Source organism: Calonectris borealis, chromosome 2 (genome assembly GCF_964195595.1).
Source record: "Calonectris borealis chromosome 2, bCalBor7.hap1.2, whole genome shotgun sequence".
In the NCBI taxonomy this organism is placed as follows: domain Eukaryota; kingdom Metazoa; phylum Chordata; class Aves; order Procellariiformes; family Procellariidae; genus Calonectris; species Calonectris borealis.
Window position 1 is genome coordinate 20,578,037 of NC_134313.1, and position 16,785 is coordinate 20,594,821.

General features: G+C 41.8%; 1 protein-coding gene across 3 annotated transcripts in view; it reads left to right on the forward strand.

Moving 5' to 3' along the window:
- Nucleotides 1-16,785, forward strand: part of NUDCD1 (NudC domain containing 1) — a 57,683-nt gene that overhangs the window by 36,354 nt on the left and 4,544 nt on the right. For 2 of the 3 annotated variants that reach the window (XM_075141262.1, XM_075141263.1), the window contains exons 7-9: nucleotides 568-712; nucleotides 2,956-3,081; nucleotides 14,299-14,458. In XM_075141262.1, coding sequence (XP_074997363.1) covers nucleotides 568-712; nucleotides 2,956-3,081; nucleotides 14,299-14,458 — 431 coding nt within the window. Of the gene's footprint in view, nucleotides 1-567; nucleotides 713-2,955; nucleotides 3,082-14,298; nucleotides 14,459-14,895; nucleotides 15,395-16,785 lie in introns of all 3 variants that reach the window. The other variant, XR_012672274.1, reaches the window with a different exon arrangement.

The following is a 16,785-nucleotide window of genomic DNA, read 5'->3' on the forward strand; positions in this document are numbered from 1 at the left end:
GGTTTTTTTTTTACAGGTTACAGAAATCATATCTCTTGTGAGATATGATTTTAGATATACAATGTAGATAATTAACTGTTTTAGTATTTCTGAGGTCTATAAACAAATATTTTTGTCCTAGATGTTATATAAAGGTAGCGCACACTTAAGTAGCCCTATTAAGTACTTCTTAGATTTCAGATAAACCTCTGTAGTAAAATTCTGTCACTCTTTGAATAGATTTCTTTACAGGTGATCTCCTACGGTATTTGAAATACTATAATAAGACTGCTTCAGGGGAAGCTGCATTTACATTGAAAACTCTGAGGACACTTACATGAATACATTCTCTTTGTTCTTAGGCTTTTAGAAATTACATATCCTTGGTCTGTTTTTCTTTAGAATATTTTCCATTAGAATAGTTTCTTTTATAAATTGAATGCTAATGTTTTCTATTATGTGATTTTCGTTATTAATTAAGTTTGGAGAGGAGAAGTGCTCAAATTTCCATTTAGAGCTTTTTGACTAATCTGAGAAATGAATGCAGTGTTTTCATATACTTCTCTTTGTCTTCTATTTGCATTTTAGTTTGGAAATTTCTCTAATTAAGAAAAATGAGGGACCCCGGTGGCCAGAGCTAATAGTTGGTGACACAAGAGGGGAATTCATTTTAGACTCTTCCCAATGCTCTGAAATAACCGAAAGCCTGATGCATCTTACCTCTGAAGTAATGGTAAGGAGTTGAAAGTAAAACATTTAAATTCTTGTAGATTTGCGTGTTGTCTTTTATTGATATCCTAATTTGCACTTCATTGACATAGCTCATCAGGTCATTTACCATTCAGAATCCTAACTCTACATTCATTTATAACTGAAACTGTTAACAAACTAATGGCACTAGAGTTGTGAATATACTTTGAACAGTAATATCATCTTCATGGGGGACTGAATTTAGCTTACATGGTAGCGTCTGTGCACCAAAACAGAAGTCTGATTTAGCATTGAAAATAAATTTTGTTCCCACCACTTACGATGTGGCAGTTTGTTTTAAAGCAGTTGATTTAAGTAGTTTTGAAGGATGTCCGTTTCTTGTTTATCAATAGGTTAGCAACACTTTAATACTGTCTTCTTAGGGATGCTGTACTTGACTTATAGACTGTGAGTGTAAATAACATTTTTAAAAGGAAAGTTTAGGAAAGCATAAGCATGACTCATGAACTTTCTGGCATTATTGTTTTATAGGAAGTCTACTTAAAACAAAATAAAATGTAGTTTTTAACTGCTGTTTGCTTGATAATTCCTCTTTTAGTTTAATTAGAAAATGGCATCTCATCTAAAACTTGTGAAGTGTGATTCCCTGTGGGTCTTGATATATTAGTTTTGGATTATTACTTTTTTAATAAGGCTGAAAAGTGTTACTAAAATAAATTCTGTTTAGTGCTTAAATTGATTTCCCTCCTCTCTCCCCCACTAGTTGTGGACAAGATATTGTAGTACATCTTTTGACCATAGATTTATTGGGAACTTCAAGTTTCTTTACTTTTGTAAGTTATACTGAGCTTAAAGTGATGGTTTTTTTTTTTTGTCACAACTTTTCAGCTTGTGTGGAATAATGATCATGTTAAAAAAAAAAAATCTTTCTTAGGTAACTTCATTTAAATAAATGTTACGTATTTGGTTATACTGCAACTTTAGTTACACGTGTATAATAAAGATATGGATTCTTTTTGGTCATCTCAATTGCTTATGGTAATGATGTTTAACTGGAAGGTTTTTTAAAAAGCCACCCGATGAAACAGTAGACCAGAGGCCATCAAGAATGCTTGGTAGAGGAGAGGTGAACCCCAAAGTCTAGCCTCTAAAGAGACAGATACCCTGTTTTAAGTCTTGTGCATTAGCCTGCAGTATATGACACATAATTCTCCTGGTTCCTGTCATTTAAGGACATTTCTTTGTTATCTCTTCATGTTTGTTTTCTTTGAACTTAAATTGTCTTAGCAATTAAAAAAACTTCGTGGACTGAACCAAAATAAAAGTTCTTAATAATCAGCTGCAATGGATGAAGAAATGAGCACAGGAACTCAAGAACTCCTCCCTGTCAGATGAATTGAGCCAGTGCTCTGTCTAATCTTTCCTTACACATTCTGTTTGGCCTCAGCTTTCAGCTTATATTAGTTGTCAAGATGGTGTCTCTTCTGTGCAAGAAGCAACATTAATTCATACTTAACGAGGAAGTGTATGGTTTTGCCTTCTGTTGAATAAAGGTCCCTTTCTGTTATCACGAAATTAGTTCTTTAAATATATCACAGAGGTAACATAGCTTGGTAACATAGGTAACATAGTTTTGCAAATAATCCAAGGAATATGTCAGTAGCAGAAGTAAGCTGTTTCTGTATGCAGTAGTGTTATATCTTGCTCTTGAGTTACTACTAAAAGTGACGGTTTTTCCTTTCTTTGACTTGTGGGATGTGAAAAAATACACGTGCTTTTTTCTTGTTTTGAGTGCATTGAAAAATACGCATAACAACATTATTAATTTTAAATTACTAGCAAACCTAAAAAGAGGCATGTATTTAAAGCTACTTATAAAATGAATTAATCCATTTTTAATAGCATTTTCGATGGCAATCTGAAAGAAGCTTATGCTGATGTAAATTTACTAAACCTGCGTAGGTTTTCAGAATTGTATACTTTTGCTACTTACAGAAAGGAATTTATTGTCCATGTTTTAGTGGCTTATGTACCTTTCCTTAAACTGAAAGGGGTTTTGTTGTACCTACCACTCATGCTATCCTCCACAACAGAAATGGTTCTATTCATTTTGAATAAGTACATAATAGCTTGATCTTTAAGTATGTAAGGATATGCAAATGATTCTTCCTGTTCTGTTGAACTTTTTTTGTTATGAAGAGGGATTTATGTATATATATTCAGTAGCTCAGATTTTCAGCGTAGTTTGTTGTCTCTTTATTTCAGAATCCAAACCCTGAAAAAGAAAACCCACCTTGTAATGCTCAAGAATTAGAAGAATGTGATGCTTTTCTTGAAGATAGCGCAAGCTTGTGCAGATTTGATGGTGATACTTTGGAAGTCACTCATGTGGTAAGTGCTGCAAATTATTACACATAAATATTTTTAAACATTTTTTTAATATGCAAGTTGAATTCTATTATCAGAACAAAAATCTGTGCAAACTCTTGAAACCACATAAATTTCTTCCATAATGTAAAATCACAGTAGCAACAGAAATTATCAACCCATATGTGTTCTTCAATGTTCTTTAATATAAAAACAAGGCTCCTTTTATTCTAATTTTAAAAATATGTATACTTTCACAAGTAAGCCAATTGAAAAAGCAAAGTTATGTCAGAATAATGATAAGAAAGGGGTCTTTTTTAGTGGCATAAAATTCTTCTAGATTCCTTAGCTTGCATTTTTCTCAGTAACTTTTCAGATAACGTGGTAGAAAGTTGACCCTTTTTACTAAGGAGCTGGAGCATAGATCACTTTATGATACTTGTTTATCAATCACATTAGAAATAACAGATTGTAAGCAAAATGCTTCAATAGGAGGCTTGATCTGGGTTGTAAGCAACCTTGACTAACAGTAAGTTAGAACTTGATCTGGTCCATTGGCTAAAGCGGGAAACAAAATGATCCTATGAAAGCATCACAGATTAAGTTGTCATCTTGGAGTTTTTTGGGGTTTGGGTTTTTTTTCGAAATGTCTTTACTAAGCTTGTAATAAACATTGGTATTGCACCTCATCACTACCTTGTGTCATGCAAAGTACATATAGGATAACCTGTTTCGTACAGAAAATGTCATAGTTACAGGATAAGATTTTGAATCAGTTTGTAATTTCCCGTTTCCTCAGAAAAGCTCTAGAAGTCTTAAGTCTGTGTCTTACAGATCTTTGTTTGTTCTTTTTTTAAAAATCTTTTTTCCTTTGGCAGACATATGTATATGTCTGTATGTGTATATATATTTGTATATATACCTGTACATGCATCTGTGCTGCCAAAGAAAAAAAGATTAATTTTAAAGGCTAGCATGCCTCACCAAAAAAGTTTTGTGGATACAGTGTGATAGGTAACATTTGTCAGAAGATAAAATCTGTAATTGGTAGGACATTTTATAGCAACTTGGTTCAAATGGATTTTAGCTGTTTAGTGATGTGTGGTAAGAGAACAAGAGACAGCAGGCATAAGTATAAACAAGAGGTTCAAACTGGATGGAAGGAAAAACTTTTACACCATGATTGTAGCATGGATTGGGTTGCCTAGTAAGGTTGTGCAGCCTCTGTCCTTGAGGTTTTCAAGACCAGACTGGATAAAGTTCTGAATAACTTAGCCTAAACTACTGCTTCTTGCCCTGAAGGATAAGAAGTTTGTGCCCCAGAGACACTTCATTGACCAGGAGGAACGTGGTATCATGGGATCAAGAAAGGCAGATCTGACGTATACTGCTTTATAGCAGGCAGCAAGACATTGTGGAGCAAGTTTGAACTCCAGGGTGTTTGTAAAGAGCTCTTAAAAATGGGTGGCATAAAAGTAATCCAAAGGCTAAGGTGTTTAAAGCATTATGGTCAAAGGACAATTACTGTGGGTAGGAAATTTTCATGCATGTATAACCTGCTCTAGCTGACCCTGCTTTGAGCAGGGAGGTTTGGACTAGAATATCTCCAGAAGCTCCTTCCAACCTCAATTATGTGATTTTGTGTTTCTCCTCCTTGTTGGAGGACATAGGAATGTGAGTATTTCAGTAGATTTTTCACCATACAGGAATATATTTTCACTTTGATTTAGTTCTTCTTTCAAATTGTTTGGGTGGTTGTTTGTGGTTTTTTTTTTCCAGCAATGCAGCTTCCTTCAGAAGCGTGGCTGATACAGCTTTTGACCATTGTAGTAAACCATCATCAGTAGTATGCAGTTGTATATGTCTTTTTGCTCTTAAGTTGGAGAGAACTTTGTGAAACGTGTATCCAGAATCTTAGAGAATTTAAGACCATGAAATATTTATATAGGAACATTTCCCACCTTGAGTTACAATTTAAGGATATAAAACATTGATGATGTAATGATATCTGTTCTGTAAAGAGATTTGATTCTATTTTTCTTAACATTTTCTGGTGCATTTCAATGGCAATGATCCAGCTGAAATAACAAGGTTTGACAGCCAGCAGTCTCTGTCAAATATATTGCTATATTGGCCTGTTCTTGTGTGTCAAAATGATGTCTGTCTCCTCTAGCTCAAATGCAGTTATTCAGTTTCTCCTATAGAGAAATATTTGCTTTATTGATACCAATTCTGTAAGATAGATTAACGGTGGCCTGAACTCCAGTGTGTTGTGTTGCCAAGCCATCAGAAACTAGAGATGCGTGAGGGGCAACATTTTTTTGCTTGGAGGGGAGGGGCTTTGTCAGATGAAGTGTGGGCTACCTAAAAACACTACCTTGTTTTTGGAACTGCTTGCAGTAGCATTTACAACATAAAGTTTGCCTTCTGTGTTATGTAGATTAATATGTATACTACCATATGCTTGAGTTCTGTATTACGCATTCTGTTAAAACCAGTTGCAGGCATGTATGACAAAATGCACAAAAATGAGTAGTTGTAAAAATGCTGAAAGATGCCTGAAATACAAAGCGGTGCTGTGCGCTTGCAGTGGGGAAACGCAGGCATCCCAATACTTAGCAAAATTGGGATGGCTTAAGGGAAGAGACGCTGCTTGTTTTAAGGTGCAAAAGAAAAAAGTATTTGCAGTGGTTTGTGGAGCAAAGAGAAAATAGGAAATGGACTACTTAAACCTAGATCTTTGAATAGCTAATTGCAGTAGATAATTTCAGAGAGCAGTTGATTTGTGGCAGGAGACTTTTCTGGTTGATGTGTGGATGATGGAAACACAACAGAAGAACTTCTGTTCATTTTTTACTAGCTGACATATAAGATCACTCTTCCCTTGCTTGTATGCCTATATAGAAGCATGAGTCTGCCTTTTCAATAGGTGCCAGAATAACCTCTGTTAACTAAAACTACATATCATTCTGTGAAATACATCATGCTTACATCTGAGCTGTGGGAGTGTGGGAGGCATGTCCTGTATTTGTGCATGTTCGTTGGAGTGGAGGTGCTCTAGTGGTGATAGACAACAGAAGAGGCAAGGTCTTCCTTAAGAGTTTTTCTGGTTCTGGATGGTTTGTCTGAATAACTGCTTCAGGTTTGAATGGTTTTTTATTGCAGTTGAGTTTCTCATGTTCTACCAACACTCACAAAACTTTTTTTTGCATTTGGGCTGTCTGTCAAATTGATTTGTATCTCTGTTGCATATAAAATAGGCGACTAATCCAGCTTAAATAACATTTATTGGGTTTTTAAAAACACTGTAAACTAATTCTGGGGGAAAAAAGTAATCAAAGTTCAGAATTACTTTGCTGAGGTGCTGCATATTTAAAATACTTCTCTACATATTCTACAAACTTACTGAAACCTGGGAAAAAACTTTAATTGCTTTAGTCTGTTCAAAACTGTTTGTGGTGTAAAAATTAATAATAGCTAAGTAACATGACACTTGTACTTATCATATATGTAATAACATTATTGTTAGGACACATGTAGATTTAAATTGCATGTTGGATGTTTTGGGTTTTTTTTACTCAACTACAGATGTTTATTAAAACCAAAACCTTGATGTTTGTAAAACTATCACATTTCTGACATGGTACTTCTAAAAGAATTTTGATGTGTGCTTTACTAGATAAGGGATTTACAAAATACTAAGTGCTTGACTCTTGAAAATATCTGTAGCTGCTGTTGAAAGACATCTACAAATTACTCAGTGCTGTGTGCTGTAAGGCTTACTTCTTGTCATGTGTAAATAATTTAATTTATATACTGTTGTATCTTTGGCTGAAAATGGTGATTGCTGGTGACTTCAAAGCTACTTTTGTGCTAAAGTTGGGATTTTACTGTAGTGTCGTAAACATTTGTGCAGTTTTTTGATTCTCTCTGAAACTACTTCCTCGGTTCAAATCATAAGGGTTGGTTCCTCAGAGTTTGACCCTCTCCCTTAGCTCAAGGACTGATGCATAATGAAGTGAGCTGTGGATGAGAAGAGTGCTGTGTCTGTTATCCCATCTCAAAGATGCTTAACTTCTGTCAGTTGAGGTACAACAATAGGAAAGGGGAGACACCTATACGTGCTCTATACATTGTAGAGCTGTATTGGGTATTCATACCCAGGTGTTGGCAGCTGTGGGGCTGCAGGGGTGGCCTCTGCATAGAAGAGGGGGGCTGCCCTGTGCCAGACACAGCTGGTTCCAAACAGCTCCAATGAACCCCCTGTAGGACACACCTGAACCCATCAGGGATTCTGGTGGCTCCTCAGGGAAAACATATTTAAGAAAGGGTAAAAAATGCTGTGCAGCAGCAGTGAGAGGGAGGAGTGAGAAAAATGTGAGAGAAACAGCCCTGCAAACACCAAGGTCAGAGAAGAAAGGACGGGGAGGAAGTGCTCCAGGTGCCAGAGCAGAGATTCCCCTGCAGCCTGTGGAAAAGACCACAGTGAGGCAGGTTGTCCCCCTACAGCTCATGGAGGACCACGGTGGAGCAGATATCCATGCAGCATCCTGTGGAGGACCCCACACCAGAACAGGTGGATGTGCCTTCAGTTTCCATCTTATTCTCTCCCTCTGTCCTGTTGTGGAGGGGGAGTGAAAGAGTGGCTGGGTGGGTGTCTGGCAGCCAGCCAAAGTAACTCAGTCCATATACAGTTTAAAAAGCAGCAGCTGTTTGGCCTGTAAGCACAGCGAAAGCTCAGGATTAGTCATAGACTATGCTACCTCATACTTAACAAAGCAAGTAGGGATTATGGGAGGAAAGGGCTTAAAAACAAGAAGAGATGAAATCTACAAGGAGTTCTGGGGAAGAAAAGCTTAGGGAAATGTAATTCCAGGCTGTAGGAAGCCAAGCTTCATTTCCTTCTGGTGCTCCAGAACAACTTGCTTTTCTTACCTGGGAGATGGGGGAATTAAGTAGAAGTAATAATGGTGACTTTTGGGGAGGCTAGCTGTTCAGCAGCAGAACAGAGGTCACATTGATGACACACAGCTGAGGAGGCTGGGCCTTGTAGCAGGTTCTTCTGGTCAAATCATACTGTAACTGACTGTCCATGACCCTGTGGAGTGTCATCACACCAGTGTGTCTGATGCACAATCCCCATGATTCACTTTTTCGCAGAGAAGCAGATGCCACTGCGAGCATGCAATAGGGGCTCATGGAGTGAGTCTTGAGCTGAATGTATGAGAAGTCTCAACTCGTTCCCTTTCTCAAGTTGTTTCTCATTCATTCTGCCTATCTTTCCTATGCTCCTTAAAGGTCTGTTCCACTCACTTCTGTCGGTGTCATCTGCCTGACCTCTGCTGACTTCTTACCTTTCTCAGATATTAAGAAGTTTGAGGGACTAGGACTTCATACTTTCTGTTTTGCTCAGCACATTGCACCAATACAATACCTGCCTCCTGTTTTCTGCTTTGTTCTCCTTAAGGCACCTTATTAGTGGAGCTCTTGAAGTTATCTTTATTAGTGTTTCTTTGCCTCTTAGTTGCTTAGAAAATTAGTAACCCTCATTTCATGATTGCATCTGGCCCTAATGGAGACTGAGGATTATTTCACCTCTTTTGTAGTTTTAATACAACTGAAGAATTTGTATGCCTGTTGAATGGGCATAGTAATCATAGAATCATAGAGGTTGGAAAAGACCTCTAAGATCATCGTGTCCAACCGTCAACCCAACACACCATGCCCACTACACCATGTCCCTAAGGGCCTCATCTACACGTCTTTTAAATACCTCCAGGGATGGTGACTCAACCACTTCCCTGGGCAGCCTGTTCCAAGGCCTGACCACTCTTTCAGTAAAGAAATTTCTCCTAATGTCCAATCTAAACCTCCCTTGGTGCAACTTGAGGCCATTTCCTCTTGTCCTATCACTAGTTACTTGGCAGAAGAGACCAACACCCACCTCGCTATAACCTCCTTTCAGGTAGTTGTAGAGCGCGATGAGGTCTCCCCTCAGCCTCCTCTTCTCCAGGCTAAACAACCCCAGTTCCCTCAGCCGCTCCTCATAAGGCTTGTGCTCCAGGCCCTTCACCAGCTTCGTTGCCCTCCTCTGGACACGCTCCAGCACCTCCATGTCCTTCTTGTAGTGAGGGGCCCAAAACTGAACACAGGATTCGAGGTGCGGCCTCACCAGTGCCGAGTACAGGGGCACGATCACCTCCCTACTCCTGCTGGCCACACTATTTCTGATACAGGCCAGGATGCCGTTGGCCTTCTTGGCCACCTGAGCACACTGCCGGCTCATGTTCAGCCGGCTGTCAATCAGCACCCCCAGGTCCTTTTCCTCTGGGCAGCTTTCCAGCCACTCTTCCCCAAGCCTGTAGCGTTGCCTGGGGTTGTTGCGGCCGAAGTGCAGGACCAGGCACTTGGCCTTGTTGAACCTCATACAGTTGGCCTCGGCCCATCGATCCAACCTGTCCAGGTCCCTCTGCAGAGCCTTCCTACCCTCGAGCAGATCAACACTCCCACCCAACTTGGTGTCATCTGCAAACTTACTGAGGGAGCACTCGATCCCCTCGTCCAGATCGTTGATAAAGATATTGAACAGGACCGGCCCCAGTACTGAGCCCTGGGGAACACTGCTCGTGACCAGCCGCCAACTGGATTTAACTCCGTTCACCACAACTCTCTGGGCTCAGCCGTCCAGCCAGTTTTTTACCCAGCGAAGAGTGCACCTGTCTAGGCCGTGAGCCGCCAGCTTCTCTAGGAGAATGCTGTGGGAGACAGTGTCAAAGGCTTTACTGAAGTCCAAGTAGACCACATCCACAGCCTTTCCCTCATCCACTAGGCGGGTCACCTGGTCATAGAAGGAGATCAGGTTGGTCAAGCAGGACCTGCCTTCCATGAACCTGTGCTGGCTGGGCCTGATCCCCTGGTTGTCCCGGACATGGCTTGTCAGCACCCTCAAAACCAACCGCTCCATGATCTTCCCCGGCACCGAGGTCAGGCTGACCGGCCTGTAGTTCCCCGGATCCTCCTTCCAACCCTTCTTATAGATGGGCGTCACATTGGCAAGCCTCCAGTCGTCTGGAACTTCTCCAGTTAACCAGGACTGCTGGTAAATGATGGAGAGCGGCTCCGCAAGCTCCTCCGCCAGCTCCCTCAGTACCCTCGGGTGGATCCCATCCGACCCCATAGACTTGTGAACGTCCAGGTGGCATAGCAGGTCATTAACTTCATCCTCTTGAATTATGGGGGGTTTATCCTGCTCATCGTCCTTGTCTTCCAGCTCAGGGGGCTGAGTACCCTGAGGATAACCACTCTGACTACTAAAGACTGAGGCAAAGAAGGCGTTGAGTACCTCAGCCTTTTCCTCATCCTTGGTGGCAACGTTCCCCCCCCCGCATCCAATAGAGGATGGAGATTCTCCTTGGCTCTCCTTTTGTCATTAATATACTTATAAAAGCATTTTTTGTTGTCTCTCACGACAGTGGCCAGGTTGAGTTCTAGCCGGGCTTTTGCCTTTCTAATTTCCTCTCTGCACGACCTAACGCAATCCCTGTACTCTTCCTGAGTTGCCTGCCCCTTCTTCCACAAGTGATAAACTCTCCTTTTTTTCCTGAGTCCCAGCCAGAGCTCCCCGTTCAGCCAGGCCGGTTGCCTTCCCCGCCCGTTCTTGCGGCACATGGGGACAGCCCACTCCTGCGCCTTTAAGACTTCCTTCTTGAAGAACGTCCAGCCTTCCTGGACCCCTTTGCCCTTCAGGACTGTCTCCCAAGGGACCCTCTCGACCAGTGTCCTGAGCAGGCCAAAGTCCGCCCGCCGGAAGTCCATGGTAGCGGTTTTGCTGGCCCCCCTCCTTACTTCACCAAGTATCAAGAATTCTACCATTTCATGGTCGCTAAGCCCAAGCCGGCCTCCGACCACCACATCTCCCACCAGCCCTTCTCTGTTCGTGAACAGCAGGTCAAGAGAGGCATCTCCCCTGGTGGGCTCGCTTACCAGCTGCGTCAGGAAGTTATCCTCCACACACTCCAGGAACCTCCTCGACTGTTTCCTCTCTGCCGTGTGGTATTTCCAGCAGATGTCCGGAAAGTTGAAGTCCCCCACGAGAACAAGGGCTAGCGACTGGGAGACTTCTGCGAGCCTCTGGTAGAATATTTCATCTGCCTCGTCCTGGCTAGGTGGTCTATAACAGACTCCCAGCAGGATATCTGCCTTGTTGGCCTTCCCCCTCATCCTTACCCACAAGCATTCGACCTCGTCATCACTACCATTGAGCTCTAGACAGTCAAAGCACTCCCTAACATACAGGGCTACTCCACCGCCTCTCCTTCCTCGCCTGTCCCTTCTGAAGAGCTTATAGCCATCCATTGCAGCACTCCAATCGTGCGACTCATCCCACCATGTTTCCGTGATGGCGACTAAGTCATAGCTACCCTGCTGCACAATGGCTTCCAGCTTCTCCTGTTTGCCGCCCATGCTGCGTGCATTGGTATAGATGCACTTGAGCTGGGCTGCCGATTTCTCCCCCGACATTGGCGTGCCGCCCCTAGGCTCTTCTCTAGTGAGCCTGGTTTTATCCCCTTCCCCCTTCGAATCTAGTTTAAAGCCCTCTCGATGAGCCCGGCCAACTCATACGCGAGAATCCTTTTCCCCCTGTGAGACAGCTGAACTCCGTCCGTCGCCACAGGCCCGGTGCCGTGTAAACCTCCCCGTGGTCAAAGAAGCCAAAATTCTGCCGATGGCACCAGCCCCTGAGCCACGTGTTGATCCGATGAGTTTTCCTGTTCCTTTCGGTGTTCCGCCCTGCCACTAAAGGGATCGAGGAAAACACTACCTGTGCTCCCGATCCTCCCACCAGTCGCCCCAGTGCCCTGAAGTCCCTTTTGATCCCTTCGGGACTTCTCTCTGCAACCTCCTCACTGCCAGCCTGTATAACCAGTAGCGGGCAGTAATCGGAGACCTGCACGAGACTAGGGAGCTTCCTAGTAATGTCCTTCACCCAGGCCCCAGGGAGGCAGCAGACTTCCCTGTGGGATGGCTCTGGCCGACAAATTGGGCCCTCCGTCCCCCTCAGAAGGGAATCACCAATGACAATTACCCTCCTTTTTTTCTTAGCGGAGGCAGTCGTAATGTGTGGGGCTGGCTGCCTCGCCTCGGGCAACCCCCTGGATGGGCCTTCATCTGCATCCTCGTTCGTCTGGCCCTCAAGTTCCAGAGCCCCATATCTGTTGTGTAGGGGCAGCTGGGAAGGTTGAGGTGAGGAAGGCCAGCCGGGGGTTCGCCTGGCACCCCGAGCAGGGACCTGTGTCCATTCCCCTCCATCGCCTGGGTCTCCTCCTTCTACCTGGCAGCAAGAGGGCAGGGGTTCCTCCGCTTCTTGCGGAGCCTCCGTGTGCTGCCCTTGCCTCAGGGACGGCAGGGTGCGGCTCCACCAATCTATCTCCCTCTCGCACTCCCTGATGCTCCTTAGCCTCTCGACTTCCTCCTTCAGCTCTGCCACCAGGCTGAGCAGATCTTCCACCTGGTCGCAGCGCACACAGGCGTCATCTCTGCTGCCCTCCTGTACAAGGGACAGCCTCAGGCACTCCCTGCAGCCGGAGGCCTGGACAGATGTTTGTTTGCATAGGGGCTCCGTCTGGGTCGCCACGTTTGTCCTGGCGATGGCTTTCGGCCGAGTGGATACCATGGCCAGGTCCTCTTCTGGGAGGGCGACGACCACGAGTTGAGCTCGCCTCTGGAGCCTGGAGGGGGGCTGCGCCCTGCCGGCGCGAACTGCCGCGCAAACTGCCGCGCCACGCCCTGTTTGCCCGCCCTCCGGGTCGCTCGCGCTCCCTGGGGGCTGCTCTTGTACCTGAGGGGGTTTGGCCGCTGTCCCTCCTGGCCCCGCCCACGCTGAGTCAGAGCTGCCGCTCGTCAGGAGCTCGCTCCTCCGGCTCGGGGGAGGGGGGCTGGGGCACCCTCTCGCTCCCTGCGCTGTTGCCTTCGCGGTTTTTGCCGCTGTTTCGCCGCTTCAGGAAGGGTCCCCCGAAGGCTGTTTTGAAGTTGAGCCATTAGACTTGAACTTAATCAGCTGAAATAATTGTATTAGTTCTGCCATAGACTGTATAACCTCGAGTAAACAAATTTCTGGGTCTCAATAGCTGTTGTTTCTGTCCACTGGATCTTATGAAGATTAAATTAAGGTCTTCAGGACAGAGACCCCATCCTGTGACATTTGTACAATGACAGCATAAAAGGCTTGCAATTCATAGTTGTTGCCACAATACATGTAATAAAAAGAGTGCTGTGACAACTGTTTGAGAACTATTAGTCAACAAATGTCAGCATCTGAAATGCTCATTGAGGAGTAATATATTGTACCATGTATTACGGTATAATCCTGCATGTTACCATTGCAGACATAGCTTCTGGATATAAAAAATAATTCAAATTTATTTGTTCATCTGGTAACATGAACAATGTAGATCAGCTCTGAGTACAAACTGGAATTCCTAAGTGTTCTTTCTTGATAGACCTTAAGGGAACAGATTGTTCTTTCTTCTTTGAGCATTTGCTAATCATAGTGCTACATTAAAAGTGTAAGTTCCTTTAGAAGGGTTTACACAGAAAACTCAAAATATGTGTTGTTTTATTGTTTATTCTTGCTGTTGTCTATTCAGGTAGCAGGATATGCCTGTCTTGTCTTTCTTACATAATTGGGTCATTCCTGGTAATTGGAAGTAGTTATTGAATGTTTTTGGTGATCTAGACGTATTTGATGGAAGAGTGTGCTAATCTGAAATTTAGTAGTTTGAGTAAATAAAAAATTGTTGACATTTCATAATTTTAGTATTCTAACTAATCCTTGTTCCAGTGCTTACCAACTTTTACTGCAGAGGGACAGTATTTCCTTCCCTGTTGGCACTGCAGAAAACCAGATGTGATTACTTAGAAGGAATTTTTTCCTTACATCAGTAGTTGTAGGTTAGTATCCTCTATCCTAGAAAACCATCTCTACACAAAACACATTCCCATTTGCTTGTGTAGTGGACATAATGTTTCCTTAAATACTATCACAAGAAACTTAATTGCATCTGCTTGAGATTTATTAGTTACCTGTAGTGTATTGAGCTGTTGATCAGTTGGATGCAGCATAATGTATTCAAACATTTTGTCAACTAATAAATGTGAACATCTAACTTTGGCAGTATGTGTGACGGAATCTGCTATTTATGCTTTGAATCAGTATTTTGTGTTTCTGTGTTTTGTTTTCAGATTAATCTTGGAAGCAACCAGTATCTTTTCTCAGTTGTTGTGGATCCCAGAGAAATGCCATGCTTCTGCCTGAGGCATGATGTTGATGCTCTTCTCTGGCAGCCCCACTCTGACCAACCGGAGAACATGTGGGAACACATTGCAACTTTTAATGCTTTAGGTAGGAAATTAATTTCTATGTCACACTCCTCTATCTGAGACTCTTCTACCTGAATACTCTTAATATGGCTCCTGTTGATATTTCACTTGATTAAATTTGAATTGAAAGGTACTATAATTCTGTTGATAGCAGCATTGGCTAGCTTAATTTTAGAAATATTAAAGCATAAGAAATAAAATATTTATGCCTTGGGAGAAAAATAAGCCTTTTCAGAGCATATACAGGATGCAAGCACAGTACTACACAGTAAAAAGAAGAGCTCCTTGGATAAGTGAACTCAAGTTAAAGACTTAAAAGCACAATCCGCACCTTAACACTCACACAGAAATCATCAGGGGAACAGCTGCAGTTCACTATGACATGTCTAAGTGTGTATATGCTTATGGTAAGATGTTTTAATAAGTGACCTTTAGATTTTTCCTATCTCGTTGTCCCAGGTGACAAGTCTGAAGAATTGGACATGATTGTTCACTGTTTCTTCTGTTATAAGAGCTACGAGCATCAAATGATGCTGGTACATAGTAGGTTCAAAAGAAGCTAAAAGAAATACTTCACATATGCGCATTTAAGCTATGAAACCCTCTACTGCAAAACGTTGTGGACACGGAAAGTTTTCATTAATTTGAAAAAAAAAAAAAAATCATCATGACAGGAAAAATCAATCAATCAAGAGCATGACTGTGCCAGCTCTGGCTCAAGAAATCCCTGACTGTTCTGAAATTACAGACTGCCAGAAAAGTAGAAAATGTGATTGTGAAGAAACATTAGTTATTGCTGTGTTCTTGCAATGAGGACTAAGAATTTGTTGTTACTCACTGTTGGAAGCAGAATCCTAAAGAAGCAGAAAGTACTTTGAAAAACATGGATGGAAGAGTAAGAATTGCCATTATCAGATCAAATAGGATGGTCCACATAGCCCAGTATTGTACCTGTCAAGTAAGAAACAGATAAATCAGTTTTCATGAAAATTAATCTAGTCCAGAATTTACTTCTGCTGTGACAACTACAGTCTTCATGTTCTCTAAGTGTTCTCTAGACCCATTCCTTTAATAATGCCATGAGTGTGACAATTTATTCCCTCCCTCCCCAAATACATTTGTTGACCACACCACTCTCAGTCTGGGTCCAAAATGAAAAGGAAGATGTTAGCTGTTCTACAGAGTTCACATAGGTTACTATAACACATAAATGGTTTTGTTCTGAGTTTTTGCAATTTATTGAGTTTTGTAATATGAATGATTTTTTTAATAGCCTGTTATTTTAACTTGAGATCCAACTAAGCTGTAAGCATCTTAACAAATCCTGTAACAAAAGAGATTAATTTCACAATTTCTTCTTTGTTTACTCATTTCAAATTTCATTATGCTGGGAAACAAGCGGATGATAAGGATTAAGATGTATTTTCAAATTACTATTAGTTTCAAGTTTCTATGCTGACTTTGTAGTACTGTTTTAAGAATGTGTTTCTATTGTTTTGAAAATAACAGGAAGGAAATTATGATATTTTGGAGCTTTTTGTACCTAAGGTGATAAAAACCAACATTGTTCCTCTACTTTCTCCTTATTGTACTATCATTTTACAGTATTATATTGAAGTTTACACTTCTGTACTAATCTAGTTCACCTTTTATGTGCCAGAGGTGATGTTTATCTACAACCAAATTTAGAAGTACTTTGCAAGAGCTAGTAGTAAAAATGAGTATTTTCTAGATTAAACAGCTAGTTTTCCAAAACCTACAGTATTCATTATATTGACCAAAGCAATGATAGTAGCCCTATTTCCTTCTTCCTCTGCTTGAACTTTTGGAATTAGTTTTTAACAAGCTATACAAAGATGATGACTGAAAAATTAGTATTTTTCAGTTCAAGTCTTGGACTGAAACCTAAGGAAGGAACCAAAGGGAAACTGAAGGGACCAAGTTTTTTGTTCTATATATCTGTCCTAACAACTTTCTGTTGAAAAAAAGGAATTGGTGGCTGCTAATGTCTAATGATTTGCTGCTGGTTGAAGGAGCAGTTGCGTGATCTTGCCCATTCTTACCACAGTTTACTGAAGAAGCCTGTATCTTTCACTGACTACTCATTAGTCTTGCTGTATAAATCCCCTGCTCCTAACAGGGTTGTATCTAACAGGGTTGTATCTATAACAGATACATAGAAAAATAGAGGACAGTGACATTTTTTAGATTTGTCTTTTAAAAAAAATAAAGAGGCTATGATTTTCTTTCTGGGAAATCCCATTTAAATACAAGTCCCCTGGCTCAAAAGCTTCTTTTACCTGCAAGCCTATACTTAAATCCTGCTTTTATTGTTAGTGCCAATGTTTA